Here is a 21019-nt window from a genome sequence, read left to right as displayed (position 1 = left end):
CACAGTGGACAGGCACCTATGATGAAAATTTCAGAGCCTTACATGATTTCTAAAAGGGAGAACTTGAAATATAGCAGGGTGTTCAAATACTCATTTTCTTCACTGTAACTACAGTCAAAGTTGACAAAAGACACATTGCGATTTGGAATGGGATTAAACACCGTTTCGTTTTTGTTCATTAAGGATAAACACAACTCTCGTATAAATTAAGATTGTGACAGTGATACAATACAGGACCATGGCCTCAATGAAAATGAAAAACAAGCAGAAGGCGGAAGAAGCTCACTACTAAAAGCTTCACTACTAAAAGCTTCGCCATGATTACCCAAGGTGATCAATTACAAAATAATAAACACTTCCCAGATGGCTGCCACACCCCAATATGAGCATAAATACACTGCATCAGCATATTAGCACCATCTAGAGTTTATTATGGACTGCATGCTGTAGCAAGATAACCAGACAATAAAACGTTTAAAATGAAGCTAAAAAAAATAAGCGTGCATGTGTGTGTCTGCATGCGCACATAATAAAATAGGTAAGAGACAGAGAGAAAGTGAGAGAATAACAGAGAAAAAGAAAGCAATGAATCAGGGGTTGTGAATGTAAGATTAGTGACAATAAGAGAAATGGATTTTGTTTTTCCAAAAAGTTAGTTGTGAAAACAAATCTTTACCTGTATGCAATTGTGTTGGAAATTGTACATATATAATATATCAAATATTAGTTTTATTAGCTCTAATTTCAACTTTCACAGACTTTTTTCTTCTAGCTCTACCGGTCATGCTGTTCCTAATACTTGTCCCTAGATCCTTTACCATTATGTTCTATTGGCTCCATGTTTATAAAACTTGGTACAGCTGGACATAGATGATTGTTTTGTTTTGTCTTTGTCTGCTTCTCTCACTTTAATATAATGAAGGGATTTTTAGTCTGGACATCAGTAAGGGGTGACAACTCATAAGACGTGTACCTTTTCCTCTCTTTGTAAGAACTTCTTTCTTTTTGTAATAAAAACCCACAAAGACATGATTGCTTCCGTTCTTATGGTGTCAGAAAAATATTTAGCCTATTTTGTGTTGACGATTTTTTGAAGATACAACTAAACTATTCTGGTTGTCAACTCGTGTGTTCCTTTTGTCCAAGAAGACATTTCACCTCTATTCCAAGCAGGTTAAGGTTAGTCCCTGACATTTGCTTTTTTTTCATTAAATTATTTATATCCCAATTCGATTTATAATACTCCTAGACCCTTGTTAAAATAAGCGCCTCAGAAAATGGATAGAAGGGTTTATCATCCAGCTTTAAGATTTTTTTAAGGTTAGTTAAATAGATACTGTACATAAAGAACAGGAGAAGGGATAATACAGACTGCGACATTTGTCGACAGTTAGTGCAGATTGTCTAATATAGATTGGACTAATAAATACTTTTTCACTGAAGTCCAGTCAAAGGCTGTATGTCTAATTTGTTAAGAAACCGTTGGGATTTCAGAAGAATATAACATTAGCTGACATTTTTCTACCAAGCATGCTGATTATGCTGACGACAAATAAACGCAGGAACTGATGGCTCGGCTACAGCGCTACAGGAGTTCCACATGGAATTGTTTGATCTCCAATCTGATCCTGTCTTAAAAGAGAAGTTCAACTCTCAAACCGGAATAATTTTATGCTTCATTAAGCGCAGAGAAATTTTCTAAAATCCAGAAGATGGCACAGAGGATACTGTGCATGTTTGGCTCTATATATGTGTGTGAACAGACTTTAGTATGATGAACCCCAACAAAACATCCTACAGATCCCAGATGAATGATAATCACCTCAGATGTGTTGTGAGAATTTCCACAACTAACCAATACTAGACTTCAATACACTGGCCCAAAAAAAAGTGCTCCACAAAACGAACCAGCGCTACAATGCATTTATTTATTTCTTTATTTACATGTAAGCATCTGGTTCTGGCTTGGGTTGCCTATCAAATTTTAAGTTAATGTGGCGCCTGAGCCAAAACATTTGCCCATCCCTCATATACAGTGCTTGAATTTCATTTAGAATTTTTTTTTTTTTAATGCATTTACTTCAGCTTCCTCACAATGGCGCCAACAATTTAGTTTTGTCATCCTGAGTCAAATCTGCAGATGTGCAATAGAAAAACTGAGCATTATCATTTTTCAAGTGTTTTATCCTCGTGAATTAAGACTAAAACGCCAACAATTGCTTTGGGCCACAAAAAACTGCATTAATCAGTTTTTATAAGATGTTTAGCGGGTCCCTGGAAATCTAGGGCCCTTGGGCATTTGCCTATATTTGCCTGTCTGTATTTGCCATATGGTAGTCTGGCTTTGTGTGGCAGAATATTATCTGCCTCACCTCGTGCTTTTATCTCTAGTTTTATGCTATCAGCAAACCTAAATATGTAATGTAAATATTAAATACATTTGCATGAAACTCACAAATTGGAGTGCATATAAAAATGTCTGAAAATGAACTGGAAATATGAACAACAACTTGCCAATGTCCTCTGTTGTAGTACTGTAATTTTAACAATACTGTTGCTCTGCGCTGTTTATGCATTTTAGTTAGGGACTGCAATTTGGGATGAGGCTGGCTGCACGCTGCCTCACTCTGCATCCTTCCCATGAATTTTGAAAGGAAATATGCAAATTCAGCAATTTCCCCAATGAACTCATTATTGGAGTGGAAAAGAAAAATGAGTATACCTCACAGACCACTGAGCAAAAATGAAAGAGAATTTTATTGAAACTTTTTTAACTCAACAAAATGAAAGTAAGGCTACTCCCTTGCCTTCCCTCACTGCACCTCCAAGCACCAGTCAGTCACAGGGTACATATAGAAACAGACGACCATTGACATTCATTCACAGTCACTGAGTGTGAATTGAACAAATAATGACTGCACTGAAGTCAGGCGAGTAAACCATAATTTTCAAATCAACGTAATACAAATCTATAATTTCTGTACTACATGGAATTTTGATGTCATTTTTATTGCTCTGAATATATACTGTAGGAAATCAGAATATAACAAAAATTTTAACATTATCTGTTATTGTTTTCACTTTTCCTACCCATACCAGTGCATTCTGCATCACTGATCACAGAAGGGAAAAGTAGGATGGTTGTGAGGAAGCAGAGACAAAGCAGACAGGTGTGAGGCGTATACTTACTGAGCACGTAGAGAGAGAGAGCGAGGCCCGCCAAGCAGAAACCTTCAAAGAAGCGCAAGGTGCTGAACATGGTGACATTTATAGAGAAGGCAACACTCAAACCAAACACCAGCATGAAGAGCACAGAGAGAATCAAAACTGGGTGTCGGCCGAACCTTGGAAGCAGAGAGAAGAAGAAAAACAAAGATGAGAAAAAAGGTTTAAAAACTCACAAAACTAGAGTAGAAACTAATTTAATGAAAAAGACTATTCTGGACACTGTTTGGCTCTGACCGTGTGGACTTCCTTAGCTTGCGGAGGATAGTTTTGGTCAGTAGGTGAGATTAGAGTGAAGCCATGTCTTTACACAGTTTCCAGTTTCCAAAAGGCACAGGCTTTTTCCCCCGAAAGGCAGCTCAGCTAGCTCTCAATGTGCAGACAGGACCAGACCACAGCAATGTGACTTTAAGGGTCAGTTCACTTTATTATGACACTTACTTTCTGTAGAGATAAACTCTTATACACTGCTAAACTATGGAGTCAAATCAAACCAAGCAGCAATGTGTTTTAATGTCCTGGCTATAGACTGGATTGAAACAATTGTGATGTGCCTGTTGATTTATAACTTAATTCTTGAAAATTCAATGACTAAACACAATTTTCTTAATGATTATTATTCAGCTGACAACACAAAAGTAAATTCTTATTCTTCTTCTAATTCATTTTCAAACTGATTTTAAGATTTCTCTGACCAGACTTTTAAAGCACTATGGAGTTGGCCCCAATCAACATAATATAACAGAACTATTAACCTCTTAAGAGCCAGCCCACAGCCTCACATCTTCAAGTGAGTGCCTTCTGGTTGTACCAAAGTCAATGACCTACTTCAGGAGATAAACCAAGCAAAATTGGTCACATCTTTTAAATTACGTATTAAAACTCGCTTTTTCTGACTGGCTTTAATTTCGAGTCATTTGCTCTTCCTTTCTTCATTATTTATGTGAAGAAAAGTGAAATGGAGAATGGATGGACGGAAATTTACCAGCCAACATCAATCACCCTGGTTTCAGTCCTACTTGCCTGGGATCCTCAATCAGTTTGATATAGTAGACCCTTTTAAAGGTAGCATTTGTGTTTAGGTTTTTTATGCTTGTGATCGTGTGTCATTTTGTTTTATGTACTGCATGCTCTCTGGTTGTATCAAAGAACGTTATATATAGGTTTCTAAAGGTTCTACTGTATATAGTAAAACTAAATAAAGTCATTGTTAGTATAGTCAAGTCTGAAATTACACTTTCTGTTTTGCTTTCCTAGATTATTGAAAATTTGATATAGAAACTTGTCTTACATGACAATAACCTAGATGTACTCCAAAAATGTGATTGCAACAATTCCTTACCATTTGGGCTTTACTTGGAATAGATTTGGATGTTTTTATCTGTGCCCTGATTGAGTGTACATCAAAATGATGCACAGAAAAGTGAAATAAAGCTTGTAAAACTGTGATTTAATTCTCAGATACAGTTCATACTTTTGACTTTACTACAATAAGCAATAGTGGTGTAACAAACGTATCAGTTGTATCAATTTAATTTTCTGCGATCTAACTATATCGATCTTCACGCAGCATGTTATTCTTCTGAATGAAACTAATTTAAATTGTTTTTAAATGTAATGAACTGATTGTATACATACGAGAATACTACACATTGGATTTCTTCACAGCAGACATTAAATGGAGGTCTGTACAGTAAATGTTGGATTTCCAAGAAAACACTTGTTGTTTTAATGTTTTATTTTTCAGTTCGCCCATGGCAGTTAGCACTGTCTATACTGCTTTCTTCTTCTTCATCATATAATCATCACCATCATCATGATTATCTCTTTTCTTCATTTGATTTTCTATGTCCCACAACCAGTCATTACTTTCTGTAGTGCCACTAGCGGTTGGGCAGGACACCTTAGTATGTTTAGATGTTGATTTTTAAACAATTTTATTGCCTTTTAAGACATTGCTCTGTCTGTTCGAGGGCAGGTGAGAAGAATGCGAGTCAGGAATTTTCAATAGGGATGGTGCACATGACTCACGGCACTTGCCGTGCATTGAAGCTTTTCAAGCTGGTTAGTTTAGCTTAGCCCATTAGCCACTAACAAAGAAGAGATGTATTTGTGAGCAACACAACGTTCAGCAGGAATCTTCTGAATGTGCGACAAACTGCGGTCATTGAAGATTTTTTTTTGTAGCGCTTGAAAGAACAAGAACAAGACTACAAGGAGGAACTTTGTGCCACAAAAGAGGAGACCTTGTTTCCAAGGCTCGCGATTGTGCTGTATATAGACCAGGTTTGTTCATTTATTTAGCTCTCGATGTATTATTAACACTTGTCCTAAATGATTTTCATCATAAAAACCTCACAGTACTTTGTTTCTAGCCATTATTATTTGCCATGTGGGAAGTTAGGACAATCAAATGTAGGCATGCTGTAAACAATGACTAATAATAATGTCCTTTCAGTGAAACAAACTGAAAATTACTTGGATATGATTGACGTTCAACTGTGAATGAGTGTGTGACATTGCCCACATGAAACATATTGAGAGACTTTTGTAATTAAGATGACAGTTGCTTAATTCTAATTGATAGAAACTTTCGTCTGAAACAAATCAGGGATGGATAAAGGAACATACCAATCGGCCATGACACCCATCACTAGGTAGCCAAATATGGAGCCCACCAGCAGAGAAAATTTGGCAATGTGGACCTTCCATGCTGAATCACACACCAAGTTCCACTGTACACATAAAAAAATATCTCAGAAGAGACTTTTCAGGTTTTGAGTACAACAAGCACCAATAACAGACAATAAACATGGTCAACTAAACTGTTTAATGTTAAATCCATTAAGACAACATGGTCATCTCACTTCACAGTTAATATATAATTGATTCTTTTGCTCACTGTTTTCACAAGTCATAAAAGCCCTTAAGTGTGCAAGCATGTGAGGAACACTTTTGAATTGACAATTCCTATGTGCATATTGAGGAAATTGTGAAAAAAATTGTGTGTACAGGACAAATAGTTCAGTGATGTGGGATAATTAAATATCAATAGTAGTTTTCCACTGTTTCTTCCAAGCCCATGGGTTAGTGAACACACAAATCAGCTCTCACCGTGTGAAAGTCAAACAGGGACGTGTGTGAAAAATAAACGGTGTGAAATTAATGTTGGTCTTGAGCAGAGACTTAAAACATTGCTCCACATAAAAGCGACTACCGGTGAGAGGTGTAGGTTGGATTGTTATGAAATGGTTGGTAGTTGGGAAAATATTAAGTTAGTATTTTTGAACAGTTGCAGGCATGAGCATTTCACGGAAACGACCGTTCCGTTACCGTGTCGTTACCCAGCCGGAGAAAACACGGAACCGAAAGTCCGTTTCCCAGATCTCAGGGCTTACTTTTAATAAAATTCGCCCATGTGTGGAATGTAAAACAAGTTCTCAACGAAATACAACAATCTGTATAAAACGAACCTACATGAACCCCTTTATTTTTAATGATTAAAACGGCCAGCTTTATCAGTGTGGTTTACAAACAGCACCAGTTTCTTATTCTGAAGTACATGTAAAAACCAGTTCCCATGAGCATTATCATTGGGAACCAAAAAATCGTTTCCCAGGACAAAAATCAACGGAACCGAAAGATCGGTTACCATACTTGCCGAAATCCTCATGCCTGCAGTTGTCTTTGCCATGAATATTTGGGGTTTTTTCCCACTGGTGTAATTTCAATGAGGTAATACGATATAGTTAGACATAATGGCAGATGATTATGAAAATGATGTACACTACAGTTTGCCGGACATAAAGGTGTCCTCCAGTTGATAAATGGCGTGTCTCTATAATAACCTTCTTTTCTAAAATTCCACATTGTTTCAAGTTTGCGTTGTTGCTCTCCGCTATCCTATTGTTATGCAAATGACAGACAAAAACAACACTCGGGAAAATAAAACTTTTGTGCCTCAAGGACCCCCAAGAGCAGACAATGGGAGCTTGGGCCTCTGCCAGGCCAAACACAAATAGATGAATGTAAAAATATTCCCACAGATATTCAATCAGAAGAGGGATAATGTTGGTTTAAGACGGAGTTTCCATAGTTTATATACATGGTTAGTTCTTAGGAAGTCTAATTTAGTGTTTGTTGGAGGCAATGATCATCAATAATGGGCAACATTGTTTTAATTGGACAACTCGGGATGCTGTTTGATAATCAGTTCACAAGGAATTGAAAGCAAACCAGTTTAAACACTTACCAGTAGTCCAGCGTGACAAACTTTGTGTGGATTTCTTTCTAATTTATCATTATTTAATGGCATTTTGTCTATAGTTACACACAATTTATGGCGAGCTATTTTAACATGCTAACACCCCCCCCCCCTTTCATATTGAGGTCAGTAGGTGAGCCCTGGTCTTATTTGTATCAGATGCTACTGTCGACTTGGCACTAGCACTGATGATGATTATGATGATGATGAAGACGATGAAAGAATGTAATGGTTGACCGAATTTTTTTTAACTTAATTTGTCTAAGCGCTCTCACATTACCTTGGTAACCACGTTCTGTCTGAGTCCGGTGAGCAGTTCCAATGTCCTCTCCTTGCAGGCGCACAGTTGACCGCTCCCGTTGTCGTATCCATCCCCGGTACCGTTGACTTTGAATTGAAGCAGTGGGTTTGTCGAATATGATTCCACGGTCCATTTGCTGTCGTTCGCCAAAGACTGCAAACACGTGCCATTGGGCTGTGCCAGGAGAAAATAATCCGAGAACTGGCTAAAGCCTATGAACAATGCCGGTATCCAGGTCAGGACTACGATCTGCTTCTGGTGCCTCCCGAACCCTCCAAGAGACGGCAGAACCGACCCGTCGATGTGCGGCAGCAACCTGGGAACCGGGGGATCCAGTGAGGTGAAGCCATTCTCGGGCGGGGTGTCCTGTTCCTGCGGGCGACCGCCTGCCATCGCTGCCCGGCCCCACGGAGCAGCTGGGCGCAACAGCCGGCGAAGCAAAGCCTCCCTGTGTTAAGCCTTTTGGGTCACAAAGAGCTCACGTCGCCAATCAATCCTGATTGGAGCAACAACAAAATTTCGATTCGCTGCAGAGTTGTTCTCATATCGTCCGTGTGGGTTCTTGAAGCGAGGTTAGGCTCGGACGTTCATGGGCTTTGTATTCCATGTGCACATCTCCCGCAGTGGGATCCATCCATGTGGCGCTGACCTGGGCCAGCCAAGCCTGTACGGAAGTACAATGGAAATAATCAAATCGAAACATCTGCTGCTAGGCCATGCATGTGCGCAAAACACGTCTCATTCGCGGCCAACGTGTGACCCCAGTCCTGGAGGTGTGCATCTCTTAGATATTCAAGTTAAACATATCCATGCTGCCTCCCATCGCATCGTTCACTACGACGCTCTGGATGTTAAATTCAGAGGCGCGAGGAATATGGTGTCGTGTTGTTAATGGGAAATTGTGTTTGGGGAAGAGGTAGGTTGGGTGGACAAGGGTAGAGCCCGCCCTCCCCGGATGGCGCTTTGCGTAACGATTGGAGAGCACGCACAATGCGATCGCACCACTGATGGCTCTCTGCATGCAACAATGATCTCCTTTGTACATCTCACTCGAAAAGCTCGCTGAATGACGCATGCGTCGAAACAACGACGGGCACGGGGATTACTTTCGCTTATACTGCTGTTTTTGTTGTTGTTGTTTTTGTCAACATTCACATGCAGTGTATTTTTCTTTGCATTCCCATAATCTTTGCAGCAATAATTACTGGTTTGAGGAGGGTTATACATTATATAGGGAATTTGACCCTAGTTGGTCGCGCCGGGGCGACAAACTATTACAAAATTGAAACACGTCCTTGCGCCGTTTAAAGTGGTTAATGGGACCTTATTTTTTCAACGAGGGTCGTGAGAAGGTAGCGCCACACAAGATAAGAGATGATAATGTAGTGAGAGGAAACCGTGTCTGTAACTACAGTTGATTCTAATGACTGAGTGTGTGGGACCTTGAAATTCCGGCTGAGAAGTGTACTTGTACTCAAGTCAGGATAATGATACATCAGTGCTGTGCATGTTGAAGATTTAAACAATAACTTGCAAACAAAAGGCGACACATTGGAGGGAAAGGCTACATTAAATGTTTTTCTACAGCATGGTTCAGACTACTGGACAAATTTGGTCTTTCATGATGGTACTGTGTGAAACTAATGTCATCAAATTCTGCCGTATCTCGGTCAGCCACTGGCAGCAGTACACTACATTTATCCAACCACCCATCCATTTTCTGAGCCGGTTATCCTAACGAGGGTCGCGGGAGTGCTGCTGCCAATCCCAGCTGTCATCTAGCAGGGGCCAGGGTACACCCTGAACTGCTAGCCAGCCAATCGCAGGGCACATCGAGACCGCGACAACAGTCGTAATCCCAATCACACCTCGGGGCGATTAGTCTTAATGCATGTTTTGGGGATGTGGGAGGAAACCGAAGCGCCCGGAGAAAACCCACGCAAGCACAGGGAGAGCATGCAAACTCCATATGCACAGGCGGGGCCGTGATTGAACCCCGGTCGTAAGAACTGTGAGGCCTACGCCCTACAACCCTAACCCATGGTACATTTATGATGCTATAATCGTATCCCGTCATTTACATGACTGGGCTTTAGCCTGTGATATCAAACACCGTCCGGAAGGCGGGACCAGAAAGTTGTTGGACGTAATGAAAAATGTTTATCCCCCTAAAGTGAACGTCACCGTGGGTTTGGGGTTTGTGGAGAGCAATATTAATCTGGGGGTTGGCCCCCACGCAGATTGGTTTTGGGGGCTAAAGACAATAAAAGTTAGCCACAAACACATACTACCAAATATATTTGGAGGCGCTCGACATTTAAAAAAAAAAAACGGAAACTGCTAGCACTAACGTTTACGTGTTAATACTCTAAAACTTCGGTAAACACTGTTTTGTGTCTGTGAATAAATTTTAACAATCACAACCAAATACTGTATGTTGACAGCGACAAGTAGGGGAGGCGATCTACCTGTCGCGATACGCAATTCCATTGTTATTGTTATTAACGTCAACGTGCGCTCTCGGAGAGCTGTTTTTCACATGTTACACTACACATAAGATCCCGCCTCAAAAAAAAAAAAAAAAATCAGCAATGGTAGACTTTTCATTTTTGTGTCGTAGGGTTATCATAGGACCAAGTCATTGGTCGTTTTTTATTATATCACGGGGCTGAAATCCTGTAGTCTGATCGAGGCATCACTGTGGGTTCACAGTGAACATTGAGCTTGAGTATTCCACTTATGGTAATAAATACTCCATTAATCTTTGTCTGCTTGAGTGAAAATCTTTTTAAAGTAAATCTTTATTTCTTACTCATTGCTAAGCAACAGAAACGTAACTTTTGCTCTGTCAATTTTCATTCATCTCTCACCTTTACACCTCTCCAAATATGAGGGTAAATAGTGGAGGAAGAGGAGCTGGGGATAAATTGGGAAAGTGCCATCTGCCAACCAAACCCATACAGCATATCAAAGCTGGCATTACTGGTGCTTCAAACATAAAGTGGCATCACCTCAAATACTGTAAATAGAATGTACCAGTCTGACATGTCCAAGAGGTTAAAAAATATGTAATATACCCAAGGGGTGTGATGAAATAATTGTTTTCATCCAGAAACTGCTTGCTAAATGAACTATTTTATAGGTTGGGATTTTGTTGTGTAACACACCAAACACACTGCTTATTGGGGATGTGGAAAGTTTATTATGAACTGCATGTGAAATTTTCCGAGTTACTTTGACTTTGGGTGCCTTGAAGGCCGCCTAAAAATAAAATAAATTATTATTTATCTTAGTAGTAGTAATTTCTCTCATAGAGCATAAACAATTACAGTACAGTATTGTTTTTACTTGCTAAGCAATGACTTCCATCCATCCATTTTCTTAGCCGCTTATCCTCACAAAGGTCGCGGGGTGTGCTGGAGCCTATCCCAGCTGTCAACGGGGAGGAGGCAGGGTACACCCTGAACTAGTTGCCAGCCAATCGCAGGGCACATCGAGACAAACATCCACACTCATAATCACAGCCAGGGGTGATTTAGACTGTCCAATTAATGTTGCATGTTTTTGCAAAACAGTCTTAGTCTTAAAGTTTATACAAAGATAATAAAAATGATGGACAGAGAACTATTCAACAGACTACAAACCAACAATTCGGCACGCAGCTTAGATGAATTCAAGAATATTCTTACCGCATATGTCAGTTTCTGTGGGGAGGTGTGTTTACCAACAAAAACTTTTCACACGTTCAACAACAACAAGCCGTGGTTTCAGGCAGACTTAGACAACTCCACCAGGCACAAGAGATTGCATATCGTAGTGGGGACAGGGCCCTCTACAATCGCACTAGAAACCAGCTGACTAAAGAAATTAACGTTGCAAAGAGGGACTATCCAGTTAAACTGGAAAAACATCTCAGCGCCAATGACTCCAAATCAGTTTGGCACGGATTATAATCGCTCACTAACTACAAGCGACATTCTCCCCCATTAGAAAACAAGAGCGGGCTTGCCGACAACCTAAATAGATTTTACTGCAGATTCGAAACAGACACTTCCACACTACGCACCCACCAGGCTGCACCACAAGCCGCTCCACCTTCCATTCCACCGTTTAACATCTATGAAAGTGACGTTAGAGAGATGTTCAAACAACAAAAGATCAACAAAGAGCCGGGCCCAGACCTTGTGTCCCCATCCTGCCTCAAAGTCTGCGTAGACCAACTTGCTCCTGTTTTCACAAAGATCTTTGACAGGTCTCTACAACTGTGTGAAGTACCACCCTGCTTCAAACGCTCCACCATCATACCAGTCTCCAAAAAAGCAGCAGTCTCAGATCTTAATGGCTTCCGTCCTTCCATCGGGAAGGGGTTGCAGATCAATGAAAGTCAAAAGTAGAAGGCATTCGAACAGTTTTTTTTCCCTCAGGCTATTAAGTCATTAAATCCTTGATCAACGAACCTACTATTTTTCTGCTTTGTGCCATGTTAGGACACTCACTGACATCTTGCAGTCTGGGTACCACTGTATTGTACTTACTTCGCCTGGCCAAATGACAATTCAATTTATTAAGGCACAAAAAAAATTTGGACTCTCTGTGAAAAAGACCTGAACCTAATGGGTTATGCCACCCTTGGCAGCAAAAACTGAACTCAAGTGTTTATGATAGTTAAGTGTTTATGATTGTTAGTAACGTTTCTTTCTCATTTTTCTGGAGGAATATTGTCCCACTTTTCATTACAGAATTGTTTTGTCTCTGCCATATTTGAGGGTTTTCTAGCGTGAACTGCCCATTTAAGGTCACACCACAGAATCTCAATGGAATTTAAATCTGGACTTTGAGTTAGCCATTCATAAACCTTAATTTTTTTTTTTTTCCCCCATGGACTTGCAGTGTGTTTTGGATCATTGTCTTGCTGCGTGATCCAAGAGCGCTTGAGTTTGAAGGCACAAACAGATGGCCGGACCTTCTCTTTCAGGATTTTCTGGTACACAGCAAAATTCATTGTTCCATCAATTACATTTAGTTGTCCTGGTCCTGAGGTACCAAAGCAACCCCAGACCATGCTTCACTCTTTGGATTATGTTCTTTTGATCAAATGCTGTGCCATTTTTATGACAGATGTAACTGGCCGCAGACCTCCCAAAAAGTTCAGTTTCTGACCACAGAATATTTTCTCTTGGACTAATTTAAGTTGGTCATCTATTGATGGGAAGGTTTGTCAATGTTCCTAATTTTCTTCATTTGTGGATAATGGCTCTGACAGTGGTTAGCGGAAGCCCCAGAGCCTTGGAAATGGATATGTAACCTTTTCCAGACTGCTGGATTTCAATCATTTTTTTTTTTCATTTCTTCTTAAATTTCTTTGGATCGTGGAATTATGCATTGGTTCTTGAGATGTTGTACCCTACTTCATGTTCTCTGACAGATTCTCTTTATTCAATATGTATGGTGGTAATCACGTTTGGATGTGGCTTGTGAAATTGAACTCACCTTTCTCAAATTTGTGATTAGTCACAGTGGCTGAGTGATTTAACAAGGTGGGGCAATTACCTTTTCACAGAGGGTCAGAATTTTTTTTTTGTGACTAAATAAAATGTATTGTCATTTGAAAACTGAATTTTCTATTTCCTTGTGTTGTCTCAGTGAAATTAAATTTGGTTTGATGAATGGAAACCTTTGTGTGTGATAGATATGCAACAACAACAAAATGAAATCAAGAGGGGGCCAAATACATTTTCACGGCACTCTTTGTTCTCGAACCACTGGGGTCCAAGAATGATTCCTAAACAGGTGCTTGTGTCAACTCATCTGGCTCCTCTTCGGAGGAGCTGTGACTATATTATGATCCCCTCCCGGAGGATCTAGCTACTAACCTTATCTCGAAGGGAGAGCCTGAACAACCTACAAGGGTAACTCATTTCAGTCGCTTGTAGCTTGTTCTTTTGGTCAAAACCCACAGCTCTTGAGGTAAGGGGGGCAGACTAACCAAATACCCGAGCCACCTTATTTGCCTCCTCTCAGTGTGGATGCATAGCGACACTACTCTGAGCCCCTTGTACGATGAGCTTCTCATGCTATCTCTAAGGTAGACACTCAACACCCTGCCGAGGAAACTTCTTTTGGATGCTTCTATCTATGTTCATGTAATTTTGATCATGACCATGTAGGTGACAGTGGAAATGTCGAGCAACCAGTAAATCAAAAGCTTCGGCTTTCGGCTCAGTTCTATGTGTATTACAACAGCCCGTCCAGAGTTGGCATCTTTGCATATGCTGCCAATACATCTCCAGGTCAGTTCTTCCCTCACTGAGGAATAAGATCCCAAGATAATGTATATACTTGAACTTCTCCACTTGGGGCATGATCTCATCATATAGGGCAGCCCACCCTATTCTAACAGTCCATGGTCTTTGATATAGAGACAGTGATTCTCACTCCTTGAATTGGCAAGTGAGTTAGAGGAAGTGACGTCAGACGCCGTTCCAATTGCAAAGACACTACGTGATTCCGGAAGCTGACTTGGTTTTTCCTCTTCTGTTTACATCTCTTATCTTTGTTTCATTTTCTGAGTCTATTTTGAAAATTTTAGAGGGGAATAGCGTTCACTCTAGATATGTTCTTCAGATGGGAAAAGGTAGTGTTCGTAAATGATTTGATGTGACTGTTGAAAGTCAGGTTGGAATCTATCAGAACACCAAGGTTTCAGACTTGGTCTTATTAAAATTGTGAGTCCAGGTATTCATGAACAGCAGTCCTTTTTTCTTTAATGCAAAAAATCAGTTATCTCTGTTTTGTTGTGGTTTAGCTGAAGGAAATTTTGGCTCATCCAGTTTTTTTTATCTGCTTAAGAGAGTGACACAGTGGACACCAACAGTTAGGGATGCTGTCAAGCTGAAGAAGGGGTCCTATTGGGCATTTTGGACCTGTTTGGTGGCCTCAGCATCGCATCTCTGCTCTTTGCAAATGATGTGGTTCTGTTGGCTTCATCAAGCCGTGATCTTCAACTCTCAGTGGAGCGGTCCGCAGCCGAGTATGAAGTGGCTGGGATGAGAATAAGCACCTCCAAATCTGAGAATATGGTCCTCAGTCGGAAAAGGGTGGCATGCCCTCTCCGGGTCTGGGATGAGATCCTGCCCCAAGTGGAGGAGTTCAAGTATCTTGGGGTCTTGTTCACGACCAAGGGAAGAATTGAGCAGGAGGTAGACAAGTGGATCGGTGCACCGTTTGCAGTGATGCGAACTTTGTGTCGGTCCATTGTGGTAAAGAGGGAGCTAAATCAAAAGGAGAAGCTCCCAATTTACAAGTCCCTCTATGTTCCTACCCTCACCTATGGGCACGAGCTGTGGGTTGTGACCAAAAGAACAAGATCCCGGATACAAGTAGCCGAAATGAGTTTCCTTCACAGGGTGTCCGGGCTCTCCCTTAGAGCTCGGGTGAGAAGCTCGGTTATCCAGAGGGGCTCAGTGTCAAGCTGCTGCTCCTCTGTTTTGAGAGGAGCCAGATGAGGTGGCTGGGGCATCTGATCCAGATCCGGATACCTCCCGGACGCTTCCCTGGTGAGGTGTTGTGCCGGGTACGACCCAGGATATGCTGGAAGGACCATGTATCTTGGCTGTCCTGGGAACGCCTCAGATTCTCTCCAGAAGAGCTAGAAGAAGTTACTGGGAAAAGGGAAGTCTGGGTATCCCTGCTGAAGCTACTTACCCCGCGACCTGACCCAGACAAGCGGTAGAAAATGGATGGATGGATGGATGGATGGATGGATGGATACCCAAGTGGTTTGTAAGCTAGTTGTGATGCAATGAGTGCTTTGATACAGTCTGGCAGACTTTTTTTGGATGCCATTCTGCACCTATGGAGAGTTGTGATAAGTACAGATTTCATTGGACATGTTGGCAAAGGAAACAGGGACGATGAAGAAGTGATGAGTAAGTACGGCATTCAGCAAAGGAGCTTTGAAAGGTAGATGGTGGTGGACTTTCCAAAAAGGATGGAAATGGCAGTGGTGAACACTTATTTCCAGAAGGGAGTGGAACATAGAGTGACGTACAAGAGCGGCGGTAGTAGCACACAGGTGGATTTTATTTTGTGCAGACGGTGTAATCTGTAGGAGGTTACCGACTGTAAGGTTGTGGTGGGCGAGAGTGTAGCTCGACAGCATAGGATGGTGGTGTGTAGGATTACTCTGGGAGTGGGTAGGAAGGCTAAGATGACTAAGGTAGAGCAGAGAATCAGGTGGTGGAAGTTGAGAAAGGAAGAATGTTGTGTGGCCTTCGGGAAAGAGGTGAGACAGGGTCTAGATGGACAGGAAGAGCTCCCAGAAGACTGGAATACTATTGAAAAGGTATCCAGAGAGACAGGCAGGAGAGTACTCGGGGTGTCTTCTGATAGGAAAGGGGAGAAGGAGACTTGGTGGTGGAATCCCAAAATACAAGAAGTCATCCAAGGTAAGAGATTAGCGAAGAAGAAGTGGGACATGTAGAGGACTGAGGAGAGGCATAAGAAATACATTGAGATGCGTTGTAGGGCAAAAGTAGAGGTGGTGAAGGCTTAACAAGAGGCATATGACGACATGTACTCCAGGTTGGATCCGAAAGAAGGAGAAAAGGAGCTTTAAAGGTTGGCCAGACAGAGGGATACAGATGGAAAGGATGTGCAGGAAGTAAAGGTGATTAAGGTTTGCGATTGAAAAGTGTTGACTGGTGCCAGTAGTGTGCTCAGTAGATGGAAAAAGTACTTTGAGAAGCTAATGAATGAAGAAAATGGGAGAGAAGGTAGAGTAAAAGAGGCAAGCGTGAATGACCGGGAAGTGGCATTGATCAGTAAGGGAGAAGTTAGAAAGACACTGAACAGAATGAAAAATGGAAAGACAGTTGGTCCCGATGACATACCAGAGGAGGTATGGAAGCAGTGGAGTTTTTGACCAAGTTATTCAATATAACACTAGCGCGAGAGAAGATGCCTGAAGAATGGAGGAAAGGTGTGTTCATCCCCATTTTTAAGAAAAAAGATGATGAGCCACACAATGACGTTATGGGAAAGAGTAGTGGAGGCTAGACTCAGGACACAAGTAAGGATCTGCGAGCAACAGTATTGTTTCATGCCTCAAATGAGTACACAGATGGACTATTTGCCTTGAGTATGCCAGTGGAAAAGTACAGAGGTCAGAAGGAGCTACATTGTATCGTTGTCGGCCTAGAGAAATCCTATGACAGAGTACCAAGAGAGGAACTGTGGTACTGTATGCGCAAATCTGGTGTGGCGGAGAAATATGATAGAATAGTACAGGACATGTATGAGGGCAGCAGAACAGCGGTGAGATGCGCCGTTGGTGTTTCAGACGAATTTAAGGTGGAGGTGGGACTGCATCAAGGTTCCGTCCTGAGTGCCTTGCTGTTTACAGTAGTAATGGATAGGTTGACAGACGAGGTTAGACTGGATTCCCCTTGGACCCTGATGTTCGCAGATGATATTGTGATCTGCAGTGAAAGCAGGGAACAGGCGGAGGAACAGTTAGAAAGATGGAGGTACGTACTGGAAAGGAGAGGAATGAAGATTAGCTAAAGTAAAACAGAATATATGTGCATGAATGAGAGGGGTGGAGGAGGAAGAGTGAAGCTCCAGGGAGAAGAGAGAGCGAAGGTGGACGACTTCAAATGCTTGGGGTCAACAATACAGAGCAATGGAGAGTGTGGTAAGGAAGTGAAGAAACGGGTACAAGTGGTGTGGAGCAGTTGACGGAAGGTGTCTGGTGTTCTATGTGACAGAAGAGTCTCCGCTAGGATGAAGAGCAAAGTTTATAAAACAGTGGTGAGGCCGGCCATGATGTACGGATTAGAGACGATGGCCTTGAGGAAACAACAGGAAGCAGAACTTGAGGGAGCAGAAATGAAGATGCTGAGTTTCTCTCTTGGTGTGAACAGGTTGGATAGGATTAGAAATGAGATAATTCGAGGGACAGCCAAAGACAAGGTGATAAAGAGGATACTTCGATGGTTTGCACATGTTCAAGAGAGAGGGAGTATGTTGGTAGAAGGATCCTGAGGATGGAGCTGCCAGGCAAAAGAGCACGAGGAAGACCAAAGAAAAGATGGTCATGATAGTCAATCTCAATCAAAGCTTCATGCAAAATAACAACTTGTGGAGTCTCAATGATCCTTAGAAAGGTGAGGAACCAGACCAGGACTGCATGGCAGGACTTGATCAATGACCTGAAATGAGCCAGGACCGCCGTTTCCAAGGTTGGTAATACACTAAGACGTCATGGTTTGAATTCACGCAATGCAAAGAAGGTTCACCTGCTTAAATCAACACTTGTCAAGGCCTGTCTTAAGTTTGGCGTTGACCATTTGGATGATACAGAAGAGTCATGGGACAAACGTTTGTGGTCAGATGAGACCAAAATTGAACTTTTGGTCATAATTCCACTAACAGTGTTTGGTGGAGGACAAATGATGAATTCCATCCCAAGAACACCATCCCTACTGTGAAGCAAGGGGGTGCTATCATCATGCTTTGGGGGTGTTTTTCTGCACATGGGACAGGATGACTGCACTGTAATAAGGAGAGGATGACCAAGGCCATGTATTGTGAGATTTTGCGAAGCAACCTCTTTCCCTCAGTCAGAGCATTGAAGATGGGTTGTGGCTGGGTCTTTAAAGATAACAATGAACCGAAGCACTTAGCCACGAAAACCAAGGAGTGGCTCCATAAGCCTAGCCAGTCTCCAGACCTAAACCCAATAGAAAATCTTTGGAGAGAGCTGAAACTCCGTATTTCTTAGCGACAGCCCAGAACTGATCTAGAGAAGATCTGTGTGGAGTAGTGGGCCAAAATCCCTCCTGCAGTGTGTGCAAACCTGGTGGACAACAACAGGAAACGTTTGACCTCTGTAGTTGCAAACAAAAGGCTACTGTACCAAATATTAACATTGGTTTTCTCAGTTCTTCAAATACTTGTTTGCCCTATAGGTCAACTCGGCTACAGCACACTGTTTGAGCTCTGGTAGCAGTCCTCTTGAGAGGGATTGGACTCTGCTCCACTCTGGAGTTACCCACGGTGAGATGCGCCAACCTTGTGGGGTATTGGTGGACAAGAGGGTAGCCTCCCTCCGCCTTCGGATGGGAGGATGGGTTGTGACTGTTTGTGCCTATACACCAAACAACACTTAAGAGTACCCACCCTTTTTGGAGTCCTAAGAGGGAGTGCTGGTGATCGCTCCCACTGAGGACTCCGTCATTCTGTTGGGGGCATGGGCAATGACAATGAAACTTGGAAGGGCATGATTGGGAAAAACGGCTCCCCCAATCACAACTCAAGCGGTGTTCTGTTACTGGACTTCTGTGCTAATCACGGGTTGTCCATAACAAACACCATGTTCAGGCACAAGGGTCTCCACATGTGCATTTGGCAACAGAACACCATAGTTTGCTGTTCGATGATCGACTTGTGATCATATCAACAAACTTGAGACCGCATGTCTTGGACACTCTAGTGATGAGAGCTGTCAACTGATCACCACCTGTTGGTGAGTTGGGTCAGATGGTGGGAGAAGATGATGGTCTGACGTGCCAGGCCTAAATTTATTGTGTGAGTCTGCTGGGAACAGCTGGCAGACTCCCCTGTTGGAAGGAATTTCAACTCCCACCTCCAACAAAACTTTGCTCAAGTTGATGGATACTGGATGTCAAAGCAGAATGCAGCTTTGGTGTTCGCTGAGGCAAAAACCCAGGTGCGGGAGGAGTTCGGTGAAGCCATGGAGGACAACTTAAAGATGATGAAATTCTGGAATCTCAGAAGTGGGAAGCAGGGGATTGTTCACATCAACACTCTGTATAGTGAGGATGGGGTGCTGCTGACCTTGACTCGGGATGTTGTCAGTTGGTTGAGAGAATACATCGAAGACCTCCTCAACTCCACTGACATACCTTCCCACAAGGAAGCAGAATCTGGGTTCTCTGAGGAGGGCTCTTTATCTCTGAGGTTGTGGTGACTGAGGTGGTTAAAAAGTTCCTCAGTGGCAGGGCCCCAACTAACAAGAGGACAAAATGCACAGGAAACTCAGTGATCATGCTGAGCAAGGTAAATTCTGTTTGTACCTGTACAGGCATGCTATTTATTTAGATGGGAATTTTTCAAACGGAACTCTCGTTTGTTTCAGGAAAAAATCCTTGCGTATTATGTAACCAATTCATGTACTTCAGAAGCACGAAGTCAAAGGAACGGAACAGTCATTTAACTTTGGACCAAAAGCAACCAAAAGATTTCAGGCTAAGGGAAAAAAAAAAATACAGGTAAAGAGTACTACAGTATTGTTAGCTTAATGGTTAACCTAATACCTCTGCAGTGGAGTTACATTTAGTATGAGAATATTGGTTTTGCTGTACTGTACGGCAGTTTTGTCATGATTACAAAATATTTGGAGAAAGTACACAGACGTTTGGCTCATTATATTGATGTTTTGTTCCACATTTAAAAATAATTTCAACTTTATAAATTTTGTATTTTATACAGTACCTGTTAAGTATTGAATGAAACAAGTTGTAAACACATTTACATTGCTATACACCTAGTTGTATAGTTGGTTGTTGTTGGTAGGTTCTGTGTAGCCAACCCAATAATTTTTGTGGTATTCACAATGTTTACATTTTTGCATAGCCTCATATATTAATACTAGAACAATAGGCGGAAAAGTGTGACCATTTGAATAATGTTTCAGAGATACACAGGGACCTTCATCAACAATTGAGCCTACCCAGGCAACGTCTAATTTTCGCCACTGATATTTCATACATTTCAATGCATTACTATTTCACATATATTTCATTACACATTTTAATTACTTTTTCCAGATAGTAATATCTGATGATGAAGATATTGACCTGCTTGAAACAAACCCAATCAATCATTCTTGCTATAGGTAAATCTTCTTCTTTTGGCTTGAAAAAAAAAAGACACTTAAAAGTGTCTTTCACATGATGAGGGAAAATAATTAACATATTTTACTGTTTTAATTTTTATATTTCAACAGCAGATACACAAATTTCACCACATGTGGAGGATGAGGTGGACGAGCTCCTTGCAATGTGGAGAATTTCCAATATCCATCAGAGTAAAATGACATATTCCTGTTGTTTGGTTTTACTCCATACTATTTTTGGCATTTAGAATATAAAGGTACCAAATTCTGGACCACACAAAAGTCAGCAGGTTCAATGTCTCAAGGGCTG

At 41.6% G+C, this 21019-nt stretch overlaps 1 protein-coding gene across 4 annotated transcripts in view; it reads right to left on the bottom strand.

Moving 5' to 3' along the window:
• Window positions 1-21019, bottom strand: part of LOC133503084 (solute carrier family 22 member 23) — a 50013-nt gene that overhangs the window by 25689 nt on the left and 3305 nt on the right. For 2 of the 4 annotated variants that reach the window (XM_061824232.1, XM_061824233.1), the window contains exons 2-4: window positions 7770-8454; window positions 5857-5960; window positions 3190-3344 (exon numbers count right to left, since the gene is read on the bottom strand). In XM_061824232.1, the coding sequence (XP_061680216.1) occupies window positions 3190-3344; window positions 5857-5960; window positions 7770-8183 (673 nt within the window). In that variant the 5' untranslated portion in view covers window positions 8184-8454. Of the gene's footprint in view, window positions 1-3189; window positions 3345-5856; window positions 5961-7769; window positions 8455-19649; window positions 19775-21019 lie in introns of those variants that run through there. The other 2 variants (XM_061824234.1, XM_061824235.1) reach the window with 2 other exon arrangements.

The sequence above is a fragment of the Syngnathoides biaculeatus genome, chromosome 7, assembly GCF_019802595.1.
Source record: "Syngnathoides biaculeatus isolate LvHL_M chromosome 7, ASM1980259v1, whole genome shotgun sequence".
Classification (NCBI taxonomy): domain Eukaryota; kingdom Metazoa; phylum Chordata; class Actinopteri; order Syngnathiformes; family Syngnathidae; genus Syngnathoides; species Syngnathoides biaculeatus.
This window is presented reverse-complemented; position numbering and strand designations above follow the sequence as displayed.